The following is a 16,247-nucleotide window of genomic DNA, read 5'->3' on the forward strand; positions in this document are numbered from 1 at the left end:
TTTTTGCTAATTTTGAATTATGAACCGAGTCAAATTCCCTTTATTGTTCTATATGGACTTTGATAATTGATTAGACCGTCTCTCTAAAATGGAATTATGTAAAATTGTCCATTTGACTCTCTTATTCAAGTTGTGCACCTCTTGTTTTATTATAAACTCTTAGGTCTATATTTTCTCCTCTTTCACACATGGGTTTAGTACGTAACATAGACCTTGCTTCCATAGAAAGAGAACCTTTTTACTTCTATTAGGACATATGTGATTTAATGTTAGGAACATGTGTCAAATTAGAATTGACTAATCCTTTGACAAAACGCACTTTACTTGTAATTAGGTAGATCTAGGATGTGTTTAATGCTTCAAGGAATAAGGTTTCAAGATCAAGTGTTAAAGTCATGCAAGTCTGTCCAAGAAACAAGTGAAGAAGTGCTGGATTTTAAAGCGCGACAGCTAGTATCTATCGAGGTTTAAAAGCTGTTGAAGCCTAATGCTCGACAGCTATCTCGACAAATAAGCTATCTATCGAGGTTTATGAAATTCATTTTTTTAGAACTGATTTCAATACAATCAGTGAATGCATGTTTGGGTTTTCTTTTCTCACAATCCTAAACATATATAAGGATTGTTTTAAGGGCCGTCAAAGGTTGCGCAAGTGTAAAGCAAAGTTGTGTTCATGCAAATTGTGACCAAAGACAAAATTTGTCCTAGTTCATCTTTCTCTTTAAGAAGATGTTGTATTTGTACACCGTAGGGTTTTGTAACCAAGGAGTTTCGTGATCTTCATCATGTGATGAACTAAAGAACTTTGCAGCCAACATCTTTCTCAAGTTGGTGAGTAAGCCACGTACTGGGATCCGCGTACTGGGATCCACGCATTGAATTGGTTAGTCACGTACTAGGAGTCGTGCATTAAAAGGAGAGATTTTCACTATAGAACAAGTCCAATTGGGTATTGGGGTAAGGGTTCAACTGTAGGTTGGTATAAGGTACTAGGATTCCTTTACTTGTAACCGCTTATTGTGATAATAGTGAATTCTCAGAAGTGGTGACATTAAAATCACGTAGTGGGTTTTTTGCCGTATAAGTTTTCCCCATTAGTAAACAAATCACCGTGTCAATTTATTTTCCACTGCATATTAACTTAGTTGATTGTTTTTTTGTGCTACTACTACCACGCTTATTGCATGTTAATTGGATTAATTAATTAACTTGTCTAATTAATTGGTTAATTCATCACAATGGATTAATACATTATTGGCCTATCAACTTCTTCTTTTCATAGATAAAATCAAAATTCAAATCTCCCTTTCTACTTGTTGCACAAAAATAAAAATTATAGACTTGGTTCAATTTAAGCAAAATGGACAGAACCCACCTAAAAATTTGGACTAGGTTCAATTTCCACAACTTTCACTAGTCGCTATTGGATCCCACTATAGATTAATTGGGCCGCTATATTTGGACGTACAGTATTATATATTTTCTTTTGCTGAGAAGGACAGTATTATATTGTTTCGGTAGACATCATTGTTGAACATGTACCAGGCATAAGAATCACAGATAAATATTTGAAACTCTCTAAAAAAAATTAAATAAATAAAAAGATTCCTTTAATTTAAACCGCTTTAAATATACCAGTACAATAATAGAACAGTAGCTGAAGAGAAACACAGAGACAAAGATGGGACGTGATGGGTATCTTCCATTGTTTGAAACAAGGAGAGCTAAGGGTAGAGTCCTCTATAGGCTCTTTGTGATTTCTGTGTTTGTGGGCATATGCTTGATTTGGATTTATAGAGTGAATCATATACCAAGAAAAGGTGAAGATGGGAGATGGGGTTGGATTGGTTTGTTTGGAGCTGAGTTCTGGTTTGGACTTTACTGGGTCCTAACTCAAGCCCACCGGTGGAACCAAGTCTATAGGTGCACCTTCAAGGACAGGCACTTTCAGAGGTTTGTTTTTGCCTCCCTCTGATATTAACCTAATATATTTATGCATATTTCTACTTAAAAAGCATAGTATTCAATGTATTTGTTAGTTGAGGGTGAACTTTTTTTTTTGATGAAATAGTTGAGGATGAACTTGTTTCATATTTCCCTATGCATTTCATGAAAGTCTTATTGCTCAACTTTAAATGGACTGTGCTTTAGTGCAATGTACAAGCATTAAGAACTTTCTTTCGATCTGCTCCTCAAAAAAAAAAAAAAAAAAAAAAAAAAAAAAAAAAAAGGAATCTTCTTTCTACTTTTCTTGATTAAATAGTTATGATAAATCAATTACTGGTAAATGATTGAGGATATTTTATTGAAAAGGTACAATTCCACCTCTATATATGTATTTGTCGTCACTCTTTTTTTTTTTTCAAGGATTCTATCCATGAGAAGTAACAACCATGCATAGAACCAATTTATTGTCGGTACTAAATTTGCTGTGAGAACTACCAAAAAGTCAAAAACAAAATATGTGAGTCTAAAAACTTTGAAGCCGTTCTGTTTAGATACCGATTATTGCTGAAAATTAAAAATATTGTAGTAAAATAATTTCTAAATGTGTAAATAGTACCGTGAGACCTAATTTTGAAAAAAAAAATTGTTGAATTAGACAATTTGTGGGTCTCGTAAACAGTGTACAGGATCCACTATATTGGACGCAAACACACTAAAACTGAATTTCAGCGCAATCCAAACGGAGGCTAAAAGTTTTCTTCATCATCTATATATACTTGGAACTCCATTGCCATACTTTCATATCACTTACCTAGATGAAGTAAAAGTTACGAGCAAAACGAGAAATATATATATATATATATTGCAATGGGAAAAAAAGTTCAAGACAAGATAAAAGATTGAAACCTTTTTTTTTTATTCGAAAACTTTGAAACTTCTATTCAACTTGAGAATTTGAAACTACATCCTGAGCACACGCATGCTCAATAAGGCTAGGAGTTTCCTCCAACCAAACAGCTAAGTTCCCAATCTTTTTAGCATATTGGGCTAAGATATGGGCAGGTTTGTTACCCTGCCTCTTTACATGTGAGACATCAAAAAATCTATAGGCCTAGGCTTGATGCAGGATGTTGTCCGTGATTGTCTCCACTAAGGCAACTGTTGTTGACACTCCTTTCAGAGTATTGTGCAAACTTAGGGAGTCTGTTTCGAAGGTGACCTCTCTGAATCTCATTTCCAGCGTCCACTCCACAACTAATTCTATTGCTTTTGCCTCCGCACTTAGTGCTGACAACAGGACAGGGATTTTCCTGCTCAGGGGTGCCATTACCTGTCTATGACTGTTGCGAATTACCCGGCCCATGCCCAACGCTTGTTTCTCGGTGAAGGTTGCACCGTCGACATTAGCTTTATATCTCCCTTCCCTCGGCACTATCTAGCAGATTTCTTCCTTATCTCTTTGTGGAAGGACCTCATCATTGAGCAGCCCAATATTCCTCCACTTGATTGAGTGCCATCTTCAGGACCTAGTACCCCTTTTTGCCTGCCCCTCCGTGCCTCACAACATTCCTGTTTTTCCAGATTTCCGAGCATATCATTACAGTCTTTTCCAGCATTCCAAATTCTTTTGGGGCATACCTTATGACATTCCAGACTATATCAATGAACTCCCAATTTTCAGCTATTATGAAAGGAAATACCATTTTGTTGCCATTCCAAACTTCCTTAGCCTTTTCACAGAACCAGAACATATGGCCACTAGTCTCCGTTGCCTTATTACAGCTCATACACAGATCATTGCTTGTGATGTGTCGCTTCCTCAAGTTCATCTTGGTGGCCAGGATATCTTTGCAAGCCCTCCATGTGAAATTTCGAACTTTGTTTGGCATCCTCATGCCCTAAATTCTTTTCCACAGTAGCTTCATCATTGCTTGGTTAGAGTTTTCCCCCAGGACACCCTTTTCACTATCCTCCATAATTAATATGTAGGCGCTGCTGACCATAAACTTGCCATTGCTTGTGCCATCCCATTTTCTCTTATCTAGAGGCAAACTTAAGCTTAGGGGTATACTTATAATGGTCTCTGTTAGGTTTTATATGTTTAGAACAATTGGCAAATCGTGAACACAAACTTGTCTAGATATAGATCTTAGAGTCTATAGGTTTTATTAGACAATGCTTAAGGTGATTCAAGTCAAGATTCAAGAACATACAAGCTGCAGGAAGAAGATTTCATAATCTGTCTAGTTCGATCGATCGAAAGACAGGCTCGGCCGATCGAAAGTCGTATCTGCAGAATTTTAATTAAGCCCAAACAGCAGTTCAAGCCCATTTAGGATTAGGGTTTCTAATCTACTTCTCCCAGTTTATAAAGGAAACCCTAAGCATATTTTTATGTGGCTTTTCAGAGAGAAAAGAGAGTGCCTCTTTTGTATTTAGGGTTTTGTTCCTAAAAAGCTCTCTTATGTCTTCTACCGGTGCTATTCCTTGAAGAATCTCAAGATTCGGTATTGTAGAAGTTGCAGCCTTCTCTTGTCATCAAAGGTGATGATGATCTAAACCTTCAAGGGTGGTCTTGGAGTCACAAACAGGAGAGTTTGTGTTGCTAAACCTTTGAGTGAGATCTCAAAGTCACAAACGGGGGTGTTTGTGTTTTGCAAAGGCCAAAGAAAGAAGGAGTCCGTGGATTCGGAACTTGCACGTGGTCGTGTCAGTAAGTTCTACTGGTTGGTAGCAATAAGAAGTCAAGCGTGGGGGCTTGTAAGTCTTATTGTATGAATTTCGATTCTTTCTAGTGGATTTGCTTTTTACCTTGAGGATAGCTAAGTTAAATCCTCCCCAGGTTTTTACCGGTTTGGTTTTCCTAGGTTATCATATCATTGTGTTATTTATTTTTCCGCTGCTTTATATGATATGATCTTTATGATTGTGATAACCTAGATTTGTTAAATTGGACTAAGTAACAACTTGGCAAATTACCTAGGTTAATTCAATTGTGTTTTAAGGGGTCTAAAAAACTGACAGTCTCAACTTCGTGGGGAAGGAAAACTTGCTTAATCAGGTCCATGTCCCATTCCCCAGCTCCTTCTTTGATGAGATCTTTTACCTTTGCTTCTCTGCTCAGCAGTCAAGGTGGGGAGGAGATTTTGTATGTGGATGGATTTGGGATCCACCTATCCCACCAAATCTGTATGTTCTCACCATTACCTACCCTCCAAACCATACCTTTCTCCACTATCTTCTGGCTTGCCATTATACTGTGCCAAGCATAGGATGGATGTTTACCCATGGCAGCATTTACAAAATCACTGGTGGGAAAGTATTTTGCTTTGAACACTCTCGAAAAAAGCAAGGATGGATGATTTTGAAGCCTTCACCCCTGCTTAGCCAAGAGAGCTAAATTGAAGCTTTTTAGGTCTTCGAACCCCATACCTCCTTTGTCCTTTGGTTTGCATAGCTTTTCCCATCTCATCCATACCATCTTCCTCTCTTCTCTTTTCTGACCCCACCAAAACTGGCTAACCATGCTCCTTAGTTCATCACAAATGGCGTTTGGGAGCTTAAAACAGCTTATGGTGTATGTTGGGACCGCTTAGGCTACTGCCTTAATGAGAACTTCCTTCCCTGTGGCTGAGAGTAGCTTCTCCTTCCATACAGACAACTTTTTAGCTACCTTTCCTTTCAACTGAGCAAAAGAATTGGTTTTTGATCTCCCAATGAGTGAGGAGAGGTCCAAATATGTTTCATGTTGCCTAATTACCTGAGCACCAAACATAGTTTTAATTGTCTCTTATGTCCCCACATCCGTGTTATGGCTAAAGTAGAGGGAAGTCTTTTGCTTATTCAACTGCTGACCTAATGATTTCTCATATACCTTTAGTATTCGTGTGATTTCAAAGCTTTCCTCCATTGTTGTCCTTCTAAAAATCAGATTGTCGTCATCAAAGAAAAGGTGTGATATTTTCGGCCATTTCTGCAAGCTGATATGCCTTTCAACTTCTTATTCTGGACTGCTTGGTGGAGTAAGGCAGATAGGCCCTCCACAAATCAAGAACAGATAGGGTGAGAGTGGATCATCTTGGCAAAGGCCCCGGGTACGTACAATGTGGCCATAGGGATGTCCATTTATCCGGATTGCATAAGAGACTGTCGTAATGCACAGCATCATCAAACCCACCCATCTCCCATTGAAACCTAGCTTGATCATGATTTGCTCCAAGCAATTCCACTCCACCCAGTTGTAAGCCTTACTCATGTCTAGCTTTAGCGCCATCTCCCCAACCTTGTCCTTCCTTTTTTGGCTGATGTGGAACATAGTTTCTGATGCCACTAAGATGTTATCTATGATCAGCCTTTCTGCCACAAATGCGCTCTAGTTCTCACACACCAAGTTTGGGAGCCAAGGTTTCAACCTGTTTGCTAGAATTTTTGAGGCGAGTTTGTATGCTACATTGCACAGGCTAATTGGGCGAAAATCCTGCACTTGCTTTGGATCTTTTACTTTCGGAATTAACACTATGTGGGTCTCATTAAATTTATGAGGACTGATACCAGCATTTAGGAAATCTAAAACAGTTTTAATCATGACATTACCGATTGTCGACCAAAATTGCTGGTAGAAGAGGGGGGGCATCTCGTCTGGCCTCGATGCAGTGGTGGACATCTGCTTCAAGGCCCTATCCACCTCCTCTACTCTAAACTCCCTAATTAGGATGGAATTCATATGGGCTGACACCTTCGGGTGAATGGCATCAAGCAGTTCCACACTCACTATTGGGTTAGATGATGTAAACAATGATTCATAATATTCTAGGAAAACATTCCCAATATCCTTCACATCCTCTTGCCACACTCCATACTTATCTGTAATTACCAAAAGTATGTTGTGTTAGTACCAGCTTGATGCCTTAGTGTGGAAAAAGGAAGTGTTTTTGTTGCCTTGTTTAAGCCAAGCTATGTGTGTTCTCTAATGCCACATTGCTTCTTCCATGTCCAACATCCTGTTCAGTTCCCTCCTCGTGTTTTCAATATCTGCCATTAAGTGGGGAGTCCCTTCCTGACATTCAAGATCTTGGAGAGATTGTTGGAGTTTGGCAATTTTATTTCCGACATGCCCGAATGTTGAGGAGTTCCATGATGCCAGTACAGAGCGGCATTCCTCAAGACAACTTACATAAGGGGAATCAGACGCTCTTGCCATGCCTCTTACCCACGCTTCCTTCACCACATGAGTGCAGGATTCTTCTTGGAGCCACATTGATTCGAACCTGAAAAGTTTCTTCCTTTGTCGTGGTGTGCTCTCTGGGGGGGGGGGGGGGGGGGTGTCTTTGAGAAGCAGGTCGCAATGGTCCGATGCTAAGCTTGCTAGGTGATACAGTTGGTGTGTGGGAAAGCACTGTGCCCACCCCGTTGATACTAGTGCCCTGTCTAGCCTCTCCCTAATCCAACCCCTGTCCCCAAACTTGCGGCACCATGTAAAATTCTACCCCACATAGCCCAAGTCTCTTAGTTGACTCTCATTCACAGCATTACCAAAGCAAGCCATTTGCCTAGCTGGCCGAGTGTTGCCACCTTCTTTTTCACCACCATGCATCAACTTGTTGAAGTCACCGATGCAAACCCAAGGTAATGTGTTGCCCCTTGCCAGCCTAGTGAGGAGGGACCTTGACTCCTCTCTCTTGTTTGTTTCCGGGTTTTTGTAGAAGCCTGTGAGCCTCCACCTTGGGGAATCACCCTCTGGCACAATACTGCATCAATGTAGTGCTCGGAGTAAGTTTGAATCTCCACCTGGATTTCCCTCTTCCAAAGGAGTGCTAACCCCCCACTTCTTCCTTTGCTGGGCACCACCAATCTCTTAGGTCTATCAAGAGTTTCCTGTGTACCAACCATCTCAAATACAAACAACTTAGTTTCCATAAGAAAAATTAAATTGGGATCTTGTGAAGTCACTACCTTCTCTAATGCACGGACTGTTCGGCGGTTCTCAAGCCCCCGACAATTCTAGCCGAGTGTTTTCTCTATAAGCCTTATCCCAAAGTTCATTTCTATATTTTATATTGTAGTAAATCCAATGTCTTTGAGATTTATTTTATTTTATCAAGTAAATTGCAAACCAAACTTGGACCAAATTTATTGATCTTTTATTACTGAATGATGTTACATTACTTTCGCACAGTCCCACCACCATGAACATCATTTTTATTACAAGTCAATCACAATATTTCAATCTAATCAATAATGAACATTTTTTATAAAAATTGTGTCACTAAACTTGTTGATCACAAAATTGTCCATTTCATAACAATCAAAATTGTTCATGTCATAACAATCTGCGTAAAATTTATCTCGCTTTATTATAATTATGAATGTTTTGCACAATAGGCATGAAAAAGAGTTGCCCAAGGTGGACATATATGTGTGCACTGCGGATCCAGTGATCGAGCCACCAGTGATGGTGATCAATACTGTTCTATCAGTAATGGCATATGACTATCCACCAGAGAAGCTAAGTGTGTATCTTTCAGATGATGGTGGATCAGATCTTACCTTCTATGCTCTCTTAGAAGCCTCTCACTTTGCTAAGTATTGGCTACCATATTGCAAGAAATTCAAGGTGGAGCCAAGGTCACCAGCTGAATATTTCAACTCAAGTGATGACCCACTTGATGCTAATCAGTCCAAAGAGTTGGTGTTTATAAAGGTAAATTAGATTGTAGCAAATGATTTTTTTTTTTTTTTTTGGGTTTTAAAATGAAGGGCGGTGGTTCAGATGCAAGGATATATATATATATTAAGAAGTAGTATCCAAGCGTCTGGTTAAAATACTCTAATTCCTACCTACGAAACTTTTTGAAAATCCTATAAATCAATAGTCTGATAATTAGAATTTGAGATTTCCAAATTTATGACACATCTTCCAAATTTATTGAGCTCACATCACAAAAACCTGTCACAATATTATAATAGTCACAATTTTGATGCTTCCTACAATAATAGTGTAGTCCAACTATTTTTATTATACTAATATATAGCAATGGAGTCATCCATGACGCATTGTGAACAAATTGATCAAGGGCAAAGATTTGATTCACACTTTTTTTGTTTTTTTGTTTTTTGGGATAATGATCGTGTTGACAACTATATATGCATGCTATTAAAATATTATTGTAACGGTAAGTATTATTACTATCATAGCAATGGAGCCATGCATCCAAAAGGCATTGCGAGGAAACTCATTAAGCGCGGTTTAATTAGAAAGTATAGTTTTAAGCTTGAACTGTAAATCCCTAAAATAAAATTTTGAAGTTTAAAATTTTAATAAAATTTTTAGTGATAAAAAGTTTTTATTAAAAAGTTGTTAGTGTTCGACAAAACTATATTTAGATGTTTTAATGCTTTTACGCTAAATATATGCTAACCAAACTGATTTAAAGCTTTTAAATGTAATAAATAACAATAGATAATATTATAAAAGTGTGTTATTGACTTATTATTTTACAAGTACTTATTTTTATATCTGAATCCAATTAGATCAATCAAAGGTCTAGGTGTAGAGAGGTGTTCGGTACCAAACAGTTCAAATTCCTACTAGAACTCTTTTGGGCCCTAAAGCTCTTTAAGAGACTTTTAAGTTTTAAGACAGCGCACACATACACTGTCAAGTATATATTTATCTGTAATTGTTCTCTTACCCTTGTTGAGAGTCCATAATTTCACGAGTGATGTCTACTATTTTTTAGATATCCATATTTTATTAAAACGTAATTGAATTATGTGTATGGACAATGTATAATAAGGAGCGTGAAATAATTAATGGCCTATATTTATATTACATCTCTTGAAATAGAAAATGATTTATTATTTATCATTATTCATTTGTTTAGGAGATAGTATTTGGATGTGAGGATTTAAAATCAAGGAATTTAAAGAAGAAATATTAGTATAAATTTCTGTAGTTTATATGGATTTCAACAAAATAAAGTGAATTTGAATTTTGAAAATTTTTCTCTAATGATATTGAATCACCGTATTAAAGGTTTCTCAAAAAAAAAAAATAAAAAGAATCCCCATATTATCAATTTTAATATATCCATGAATATCATGTCATTAATAGAATATATATTGAATAAGAGATCTAGAGTTCAATCCTCGTCTACATTAAAAACTAATCGATATCTTAGTCTGATAATAAAGAACTATCATCAAGAATGGACACCATTGATTAAAATTGTCTCCTATATATATATACACACACAATTCATACTTTATTTAAACCATTTAAACTATTTCTGAATTTTAAATCTATCTTTTTAATTACTTCCTTTCAAATCAATTATAAAGAATTTTAACCATCAAGATTTTACTTGTCTTTTAACTGTTGACACATTGTTAATTGAAATTAATAGTCACTGCTATATCCATGTTCATGTTGTAGAAATTATATGACGAAATGGAGAATCGAATCGAAAATGCAGCCAAGCTAGCTCGAATCCCAGAAGAATTACGCTCAAAACACACAGGATTTTCTCAATGGGATTCATATTCTTCTCAACGAGACCATGACACAATTCTTCAAGTATGTTATTACTATCACATTAATTCTAAAAGACCAATGTGTAATATTATTTTTCTTTGGTCAGCATATAAAATTTGAACACATTTAGTTTTCTAGATTTGCCAAACCAAAATTCTATCTTTTTTCATAGAACATGAAAATCAAGTACGCTATACACCTATGAATTTTATAAGCACTTTCAAGCAAATCATTTTGCTTTAAGTACTGTTTAAATTTTGAACCTTTTTTTTTTCAGATATTAACTGATGGTAGAGACCCCAATGCCAAAGATAAAGATGGGTTTGTGTTGCCAACTCTGGTTTATTTGGCTCGCGAGAAGAGACCCCAACATCACCACAACTTCAAAGCTGGAGCAATGAATGCATTGGTAATGTGCATTCTTGCAGACAAATGACACGCATTGTATGAAAGTATAGTTATTTTCTCAGTGAAATAAGTTAGTTATATAACCATACAATTTAGTTACATAAAATATAGGCACAGAATTCCAGACCTACTAGGAATAGTACTGCTAATCCTATGACTGATAAGACTACTAAAACAAGCATAATGATAATAATGATAGCACAATGGGCAGGCAAATATAACAGTTATGCTGACAACGTTTTCAATTCTGTAATCTTTAATATTTTCTTTCAGTGAAAGTACTCCCATGTTTGGCACTAAACTTGAAGGCATGTTATCTTTCTCTTGAATATACAGTCATCAACCTAAATTGTGGTGAACTATCAAGTATCACTGATTTTTTTTCCTCTAATGTTTCACTGTGCAGATAAGATTGTCATCAGAGATTAGCAATGGACCAATCATTCTTAATGTGGACTGTGATATGTACTCAAACAATTCACATTCTGTACGAGATGCATTATGCTTTTTCATGGATGAAGAGAAGGGCCATGAGATTGCTTTTGTTCAGTTTCCCCAGAATTTTAAGAATGTTACTAGGAATGAAATATATGATGCTGCAATAAGAGTAATAAACGAGGTGGGTAAATACTTGTGGAATCAAAGAATTTTTAGATCATATTGATTAAATTGCTAATCTGGCTAAATTCTAATGCTTGGTGATAAAGGTGGAATTCCATGGTTTAGATGGTTGTGGAGGCCCTTTATATGTTGGAACTGGATGCTTTCACAGAAGAGACACTCTATGTGGGAGGAAGTTCAGTAAGGAATATAAGACTGACTGGAGTAGTTTGAATGACATAAGGAGAAAAGACAGTGTTCATGAATTAGAAAAAAATTTTAAGGGTCTTGCAAGCTCTACCTATGATAAAAACACTCAATGGGGAAAAGAGGTCACTCTCTCTCTGTCATACATACACACACACACACACAACAAACACAAACACATTCTTACTTTACATATATTGATGTTTGATTGCAGATGGGCTTGCTATATGGATGTCCAGTAGAAGATGTGATAACCGGGTTATCAATCCAATGTCGGGGGTGGAAATCAGTCTTCTTTAATCCATCAAGAAAGGCTTTCTTAGGAATAGCTGCAACTACACTCCCTGATGCACTTGTGCAGCATAAGAGGTGGTCTGAAGGCAATCTCCAGATTTTGTTTTCTAGGTACAGTCCTGCATGGTATGCACAGGGAAAGATTAGCTTGGCCCTTCAAATGGGATATTGCGCCTATTGTCTTTGGGCTCCTAATTGCTTGGCAACACTATATTACACTGTTATCCCTTCACTTTATCTCCTTAAAGGAATTTCCTTGTTTCCACAGGTGTGATTCCTTGCTTCTTATTTGTTACAATGTTTTGACTTTTTTTTATTTGCTTTACATTATAAGGGGGAAACTGTGGGCAACAAATTCAACTTTTCCCCTGATCTTAATAGTGCTATCTGAAAAAAAAAAATGTATAAATATTGGAAATAATAATTTACAAGTGAACATAAGAATGATAAATGTAAGAGAAATGATATGTTCACAATATTTTCACAACAAATTTTAACTAGTAAGTTGTTATTGGTTGTTATTGTTGGGGCAAAAAAGTAATCTCAGTGATAAGTTTAAATTTGAATCAATAACAACTAACAACCTATAATTTGTTATGAAAATGTTGTAGACATAGCACTTCTCTAGATATAAATGACAAAGTAAACTATAAACCTCTACATTTTTTTTTTCTTGCTTTTTTATAAGTAAAAAGAAAATGAAAAAAAAAATGTTTATATCCTTCAATCTATTCTTCTTCTTTCTTCTTTGGATAAATTACAAATTATAAATTTTGACTCATTTTTAATTTTCGTTTCAATCATTAACTCATATTTGTTTTTTAATTTAGTCATTGTGTCTAGTTCTACATAATCTAGTTATTAGTTTTAGTATTTTTCACTTTCCAAAATGACCTTATTTTTGGTGGACTTAACGGTGAAATTGAATAAAAAGGAGAGAGAGAGAGAATTGAAAATAGGTTAACTTAGAGGGGCTAAATTGAAATTAAGCCTCTTTTTTCTTTTTCTTTTTTATATAACATTCAAATTTATTACGTGTAACACACTTGATCAAAAGTCTTTTTTTTTTTTTTTTTTTTTTTTTGAGAAACCACTTAATCAAAAGTCTAGTTTAATTAGAGGTAAATATGACATGGGTGTAGTGGAATATTCAGGATCAGGCTACATATCATCCAGGTCAAACTCAATGTATAGAAATTGCATATTTATATTTTTAGATGAATAAAATTTCATATTTTGGTTTTTTAGAAGATTATTTATAGTTCTTATTTTTATTTTTTAAATGTATGTGATAAAGTTTTGTGTTGTCAATTCAGATCTCAAGCCCATGGTTCATACCATTTGCATATGTGATATCTGCTAAAAACATTTGTGCCTTAGCCGAGTTTCTGTGGTGTGGGGGTACAATCCTAGGTTGGTGGAATAACCAAAGGATGTGGCTTTACAAGAGAACAAGTTCCTATCTCTTTGCCTTTATGGACACCATTTTAAAGTTACTAGGCTTTGCTATGTCAGGATTTGTAATCTCAACCAAGATAGCTGACCACGATGTGTCCCAAAGATATGAGAAAGAAATAATGGAGTTTGGAACTTCCACTCCAATGCTCACAATATTATCAACACTTGCAATGATAAATTTAGTATGCTTTGTTGGGGTGTTGAAAGAAGCATTGATGGGTAAAGGAATCATAAGAGTTTACGAGACAATGAGTTTGCAATTTGTTCTTTGTGGGATTTTGGTTCTCATCAACTTTCCTTTGTACCAAGCCCTATTCCTGAGGAAGGACAAGGGTAAGCTGCCAAGCTCCTTAGCAGGCAAATCAATTGTATTAGCTCTACTGGCTTGTATCAGTTTTACATTGTTGTCCTAATCTTCTCAGTTTCTTATGTGAAATAAGAGCTATTTGGCTGTAGGTGTGTCGTGTTCTGATTAGAACAGAGCACACGTTTATGCATCAACATGTTATGTTGTTACCCCTACAAACCCTTTTTCTTTTTCTTTTTTTCTCTTTTAAGAATCATTACCCCTTACAAATTGATTGGCGATTTAGAGTATAAACTATAAAGCGGTGAATGCATAAATTGGTAAACCTTTCGTGAAGATGTCAACCGGATAAACTGAACCAGAAGACTATAATTGACTACTGATTTACAAACAAAGCGAATACCAAATCATAAATATTGTCATTATTACTAAGCTATCACTTGAATTCTAACAAATCAAAAGACTTGAAGTTCAAGTGATATTCTTACGGTAATAGTATAATTTATGAAGCCCTAATATGCTTGGAGCAAGGATCGGTAATCAAGTGAGTAGCATTGGTAAATTAATATATATATATATATATATATATATATAGAGAGAGAGAGAGAGAGAGAGAGAGAGAGAGAGAGAGAGAGAGAGAGAGAAATTATTTAGTGCTTTGTGAATACAATAAACTAGTCACAAACCCGTACTACGCACGGGAACCTACTTATTTATGTAGTAGACTAAAATAATTTTTATAAAATCCTAACTTGATTATGAAATTATACCATCACATAAATTACTCCAGTCTTTTATGTTTAAATTTGATAAAGAACCCATTGCATGAACATGCAATGGCTTGCAAAAAATTCGCTAGATGGTTTCAGATATTGCAAAAAAAATATCAAAAATTCAGATATAAAAGCTTCCAAAATGCCAAAAAATATTAAAGAATCAAAAAAGATTCACTATCTAGAAATTATTGAAACAAAAACAAAAACAAAATATATATATATATATATGTGTGTGTGACTACACAATAGAGAAGCATAAGAGAAAGATGTGTTATCTTCAAAAGAATGATCTATGGTTATAACTATTGAAATCTACCAAATTGTTTTAGATATTACCAAAAAAAAAAAAGAACCCAAAAATATCAATGTTAAAACTTCCAAAGTGACAAAAAATTAAAGAATCAAAATAGTCAAAACCTAAAAATTATAGAAACAACATAAAAAATGTGTTAGGTTCTAAAGACTTAGGATTTTATGTATTTAGAACTCTAATGTGTATTGTTGGCAAACCATGATCAAAACAAGATGTTTAGGCGTGTTTAGACTTGCTCAAAGTTGGTTCATTTATGTAAAGTTGGAACAAGCTGATGCATAAATCATTTATGCTTCTCGGCCTGGTTCGATCGATCAAAGCTTAGGCTCGATCAATCGAAAATCGGGTCAGATGCGTTTTCTGCAGAACTCCAACTCAGCCCTAGTTTGTTTTAAAATGTTTAGGGTTTTGTAATTTGCCCCAGGTATATAAGGCAAACCCTAGCCATGTTTTAGTGTTGCTCATATTACTGTTTGTGTAAATCTCTTGTGAGATCTGTGAGGAGTTTTCCTTTACACAAGCTTAGGATTATCAAGAATGAGATTTCTTCAAGAGCTTGATGATCATTCAGTTGCTGCCATAAGAACTTAAAGAAACACAAGCGAGTGTGCTTGTACTTGCTGGAGAATCCAAGAAAGAAGGAGTCCATGGTTTCGAAACTTGCACGTGGTCGTGTCAGTAAGTTTCTACTAGTGGGTAGCAATAGGATGTTAGTGGTCTAAGTCCTGTTGAACAATTTCGATTCTTTCATAGTGAATTCAGGTTTACCTTGAAGATAGCTAGGTTAAATCCTCCCCAAGTTTTTACCGGCTTGATTTCTTGGGTGATCATATCATTGTGTTATTTATCTTTCCGTTGTTTTGCATGATATGATTGTTTTGATTGTGATAACCTAGATTTGTTAATTTTGACTAAGTAACAACTTGGCTAATTACCTAGGTTAATTCAATTGTGTTTTTAAAGGGTTTAAAAACTATCAAAATGTGACTATAGTGTTACCTTTAAAAGAAATAATTCATCACTATAGTCATGGAAATCTGTCAAATAGTTTCAAAATTGCAAAATAATATCTCAAAAATTCATATGTTAAAACTTCTAAAATACCAAAAAATATTAAAGAATCAGATGATTCATTATTTAGAAATTATTGAAGCAAAACAAAATGTATATATAACTACACAATAGAGAAATATAAGAAAAGATAGGTTACTTTAAAAAAAAATAATACATGGCTATAATTGTTGAAATTTTCCCAACAATTTCAAATATTACAAAAAATATAAACCCAAAAATAAATATGTTAAAACTTCCAAAAGTTAAAAAGAGTAAAGAATCAAAAAATTCAGAGCCTACTAATTATAGAAACAAAACAAAAAAATATGTGACGTTATAAATCCAGCCAAA

At 35.3% G+C, this 16,247-nt stretch overlaps 1 protein-coding gene across 1 annotated transcript; it reads left to right on the plus strand.

Annotated features, from left to right (window-relative positions):
• The first annotated feature begins 1,645 nt into the window (after positions 1–1,645).
• Positions 1,646–13,973, plus strand: LOC126694289 (cellulose synthase-like protein E1). The gene is made up of 8 exons (XM_050390448.1): positions 1,646–1,953; positions 8,329–8,647; positions 10,382–10,522; positions 10,758–10,889; positions 11,295–11,507; positions 11,596–11,820; positions 11,910–12,257; positions 13,306–13,973. Exons 1-8 carry the CDS (start codon positions 1,682–1,684, stop codon positions 13,858–13,860), a joined length of 2,205 nt encoding a protein of 734 aa, XP_050246405.1. The 5' UTR covers positions 1,646–1,681; the 3' UTR covers positions 13,861–13,973.
• The last annotated feature ends 2,274 nt before the right edge of the window (positions 13,974–16,247 follow it).

The sequence above is a fragment of the Quercus robur genome, chromosome 8 (assembly GCF_932294415.1).
Source record: "Quercus robur chromosome 8, dhQueRobu3.1, whole genome shotgun sequence".
In the NCBI taxonomy this organism is placed as follows: Eukaryota; Viridiplantae; Streptophyta; class Magnoliopsida; order Fagales; family Fagaceae; genus Quercus; species Quercus robur.

Excerpts from the sequence above, each read along its gene's own strand:
- LOC126694289 (XM_050390448.1), top strand. The coding sequence starts at position 1,682 with ATGGGACGTGATGGGTATCTTCCATTGTTTGAAACAAGGAGAGCTAAG. Across the intron at positions 1,954-8,328 it reads AAGGACAGGCACTTTCAGAG|GCATGAAAAAGAGTTGCCCA; the intron begins GTTTGTTTTTGC and ends TTTGCACAATAG. Across the intron at positions 11,508-11,595 it reads CAATAAGAGTAATAAACGAG|GTGGAATTCCATGGTTTAGA; the intron begins GTGGGTAAATAC and ends TTGGTGATAAAG.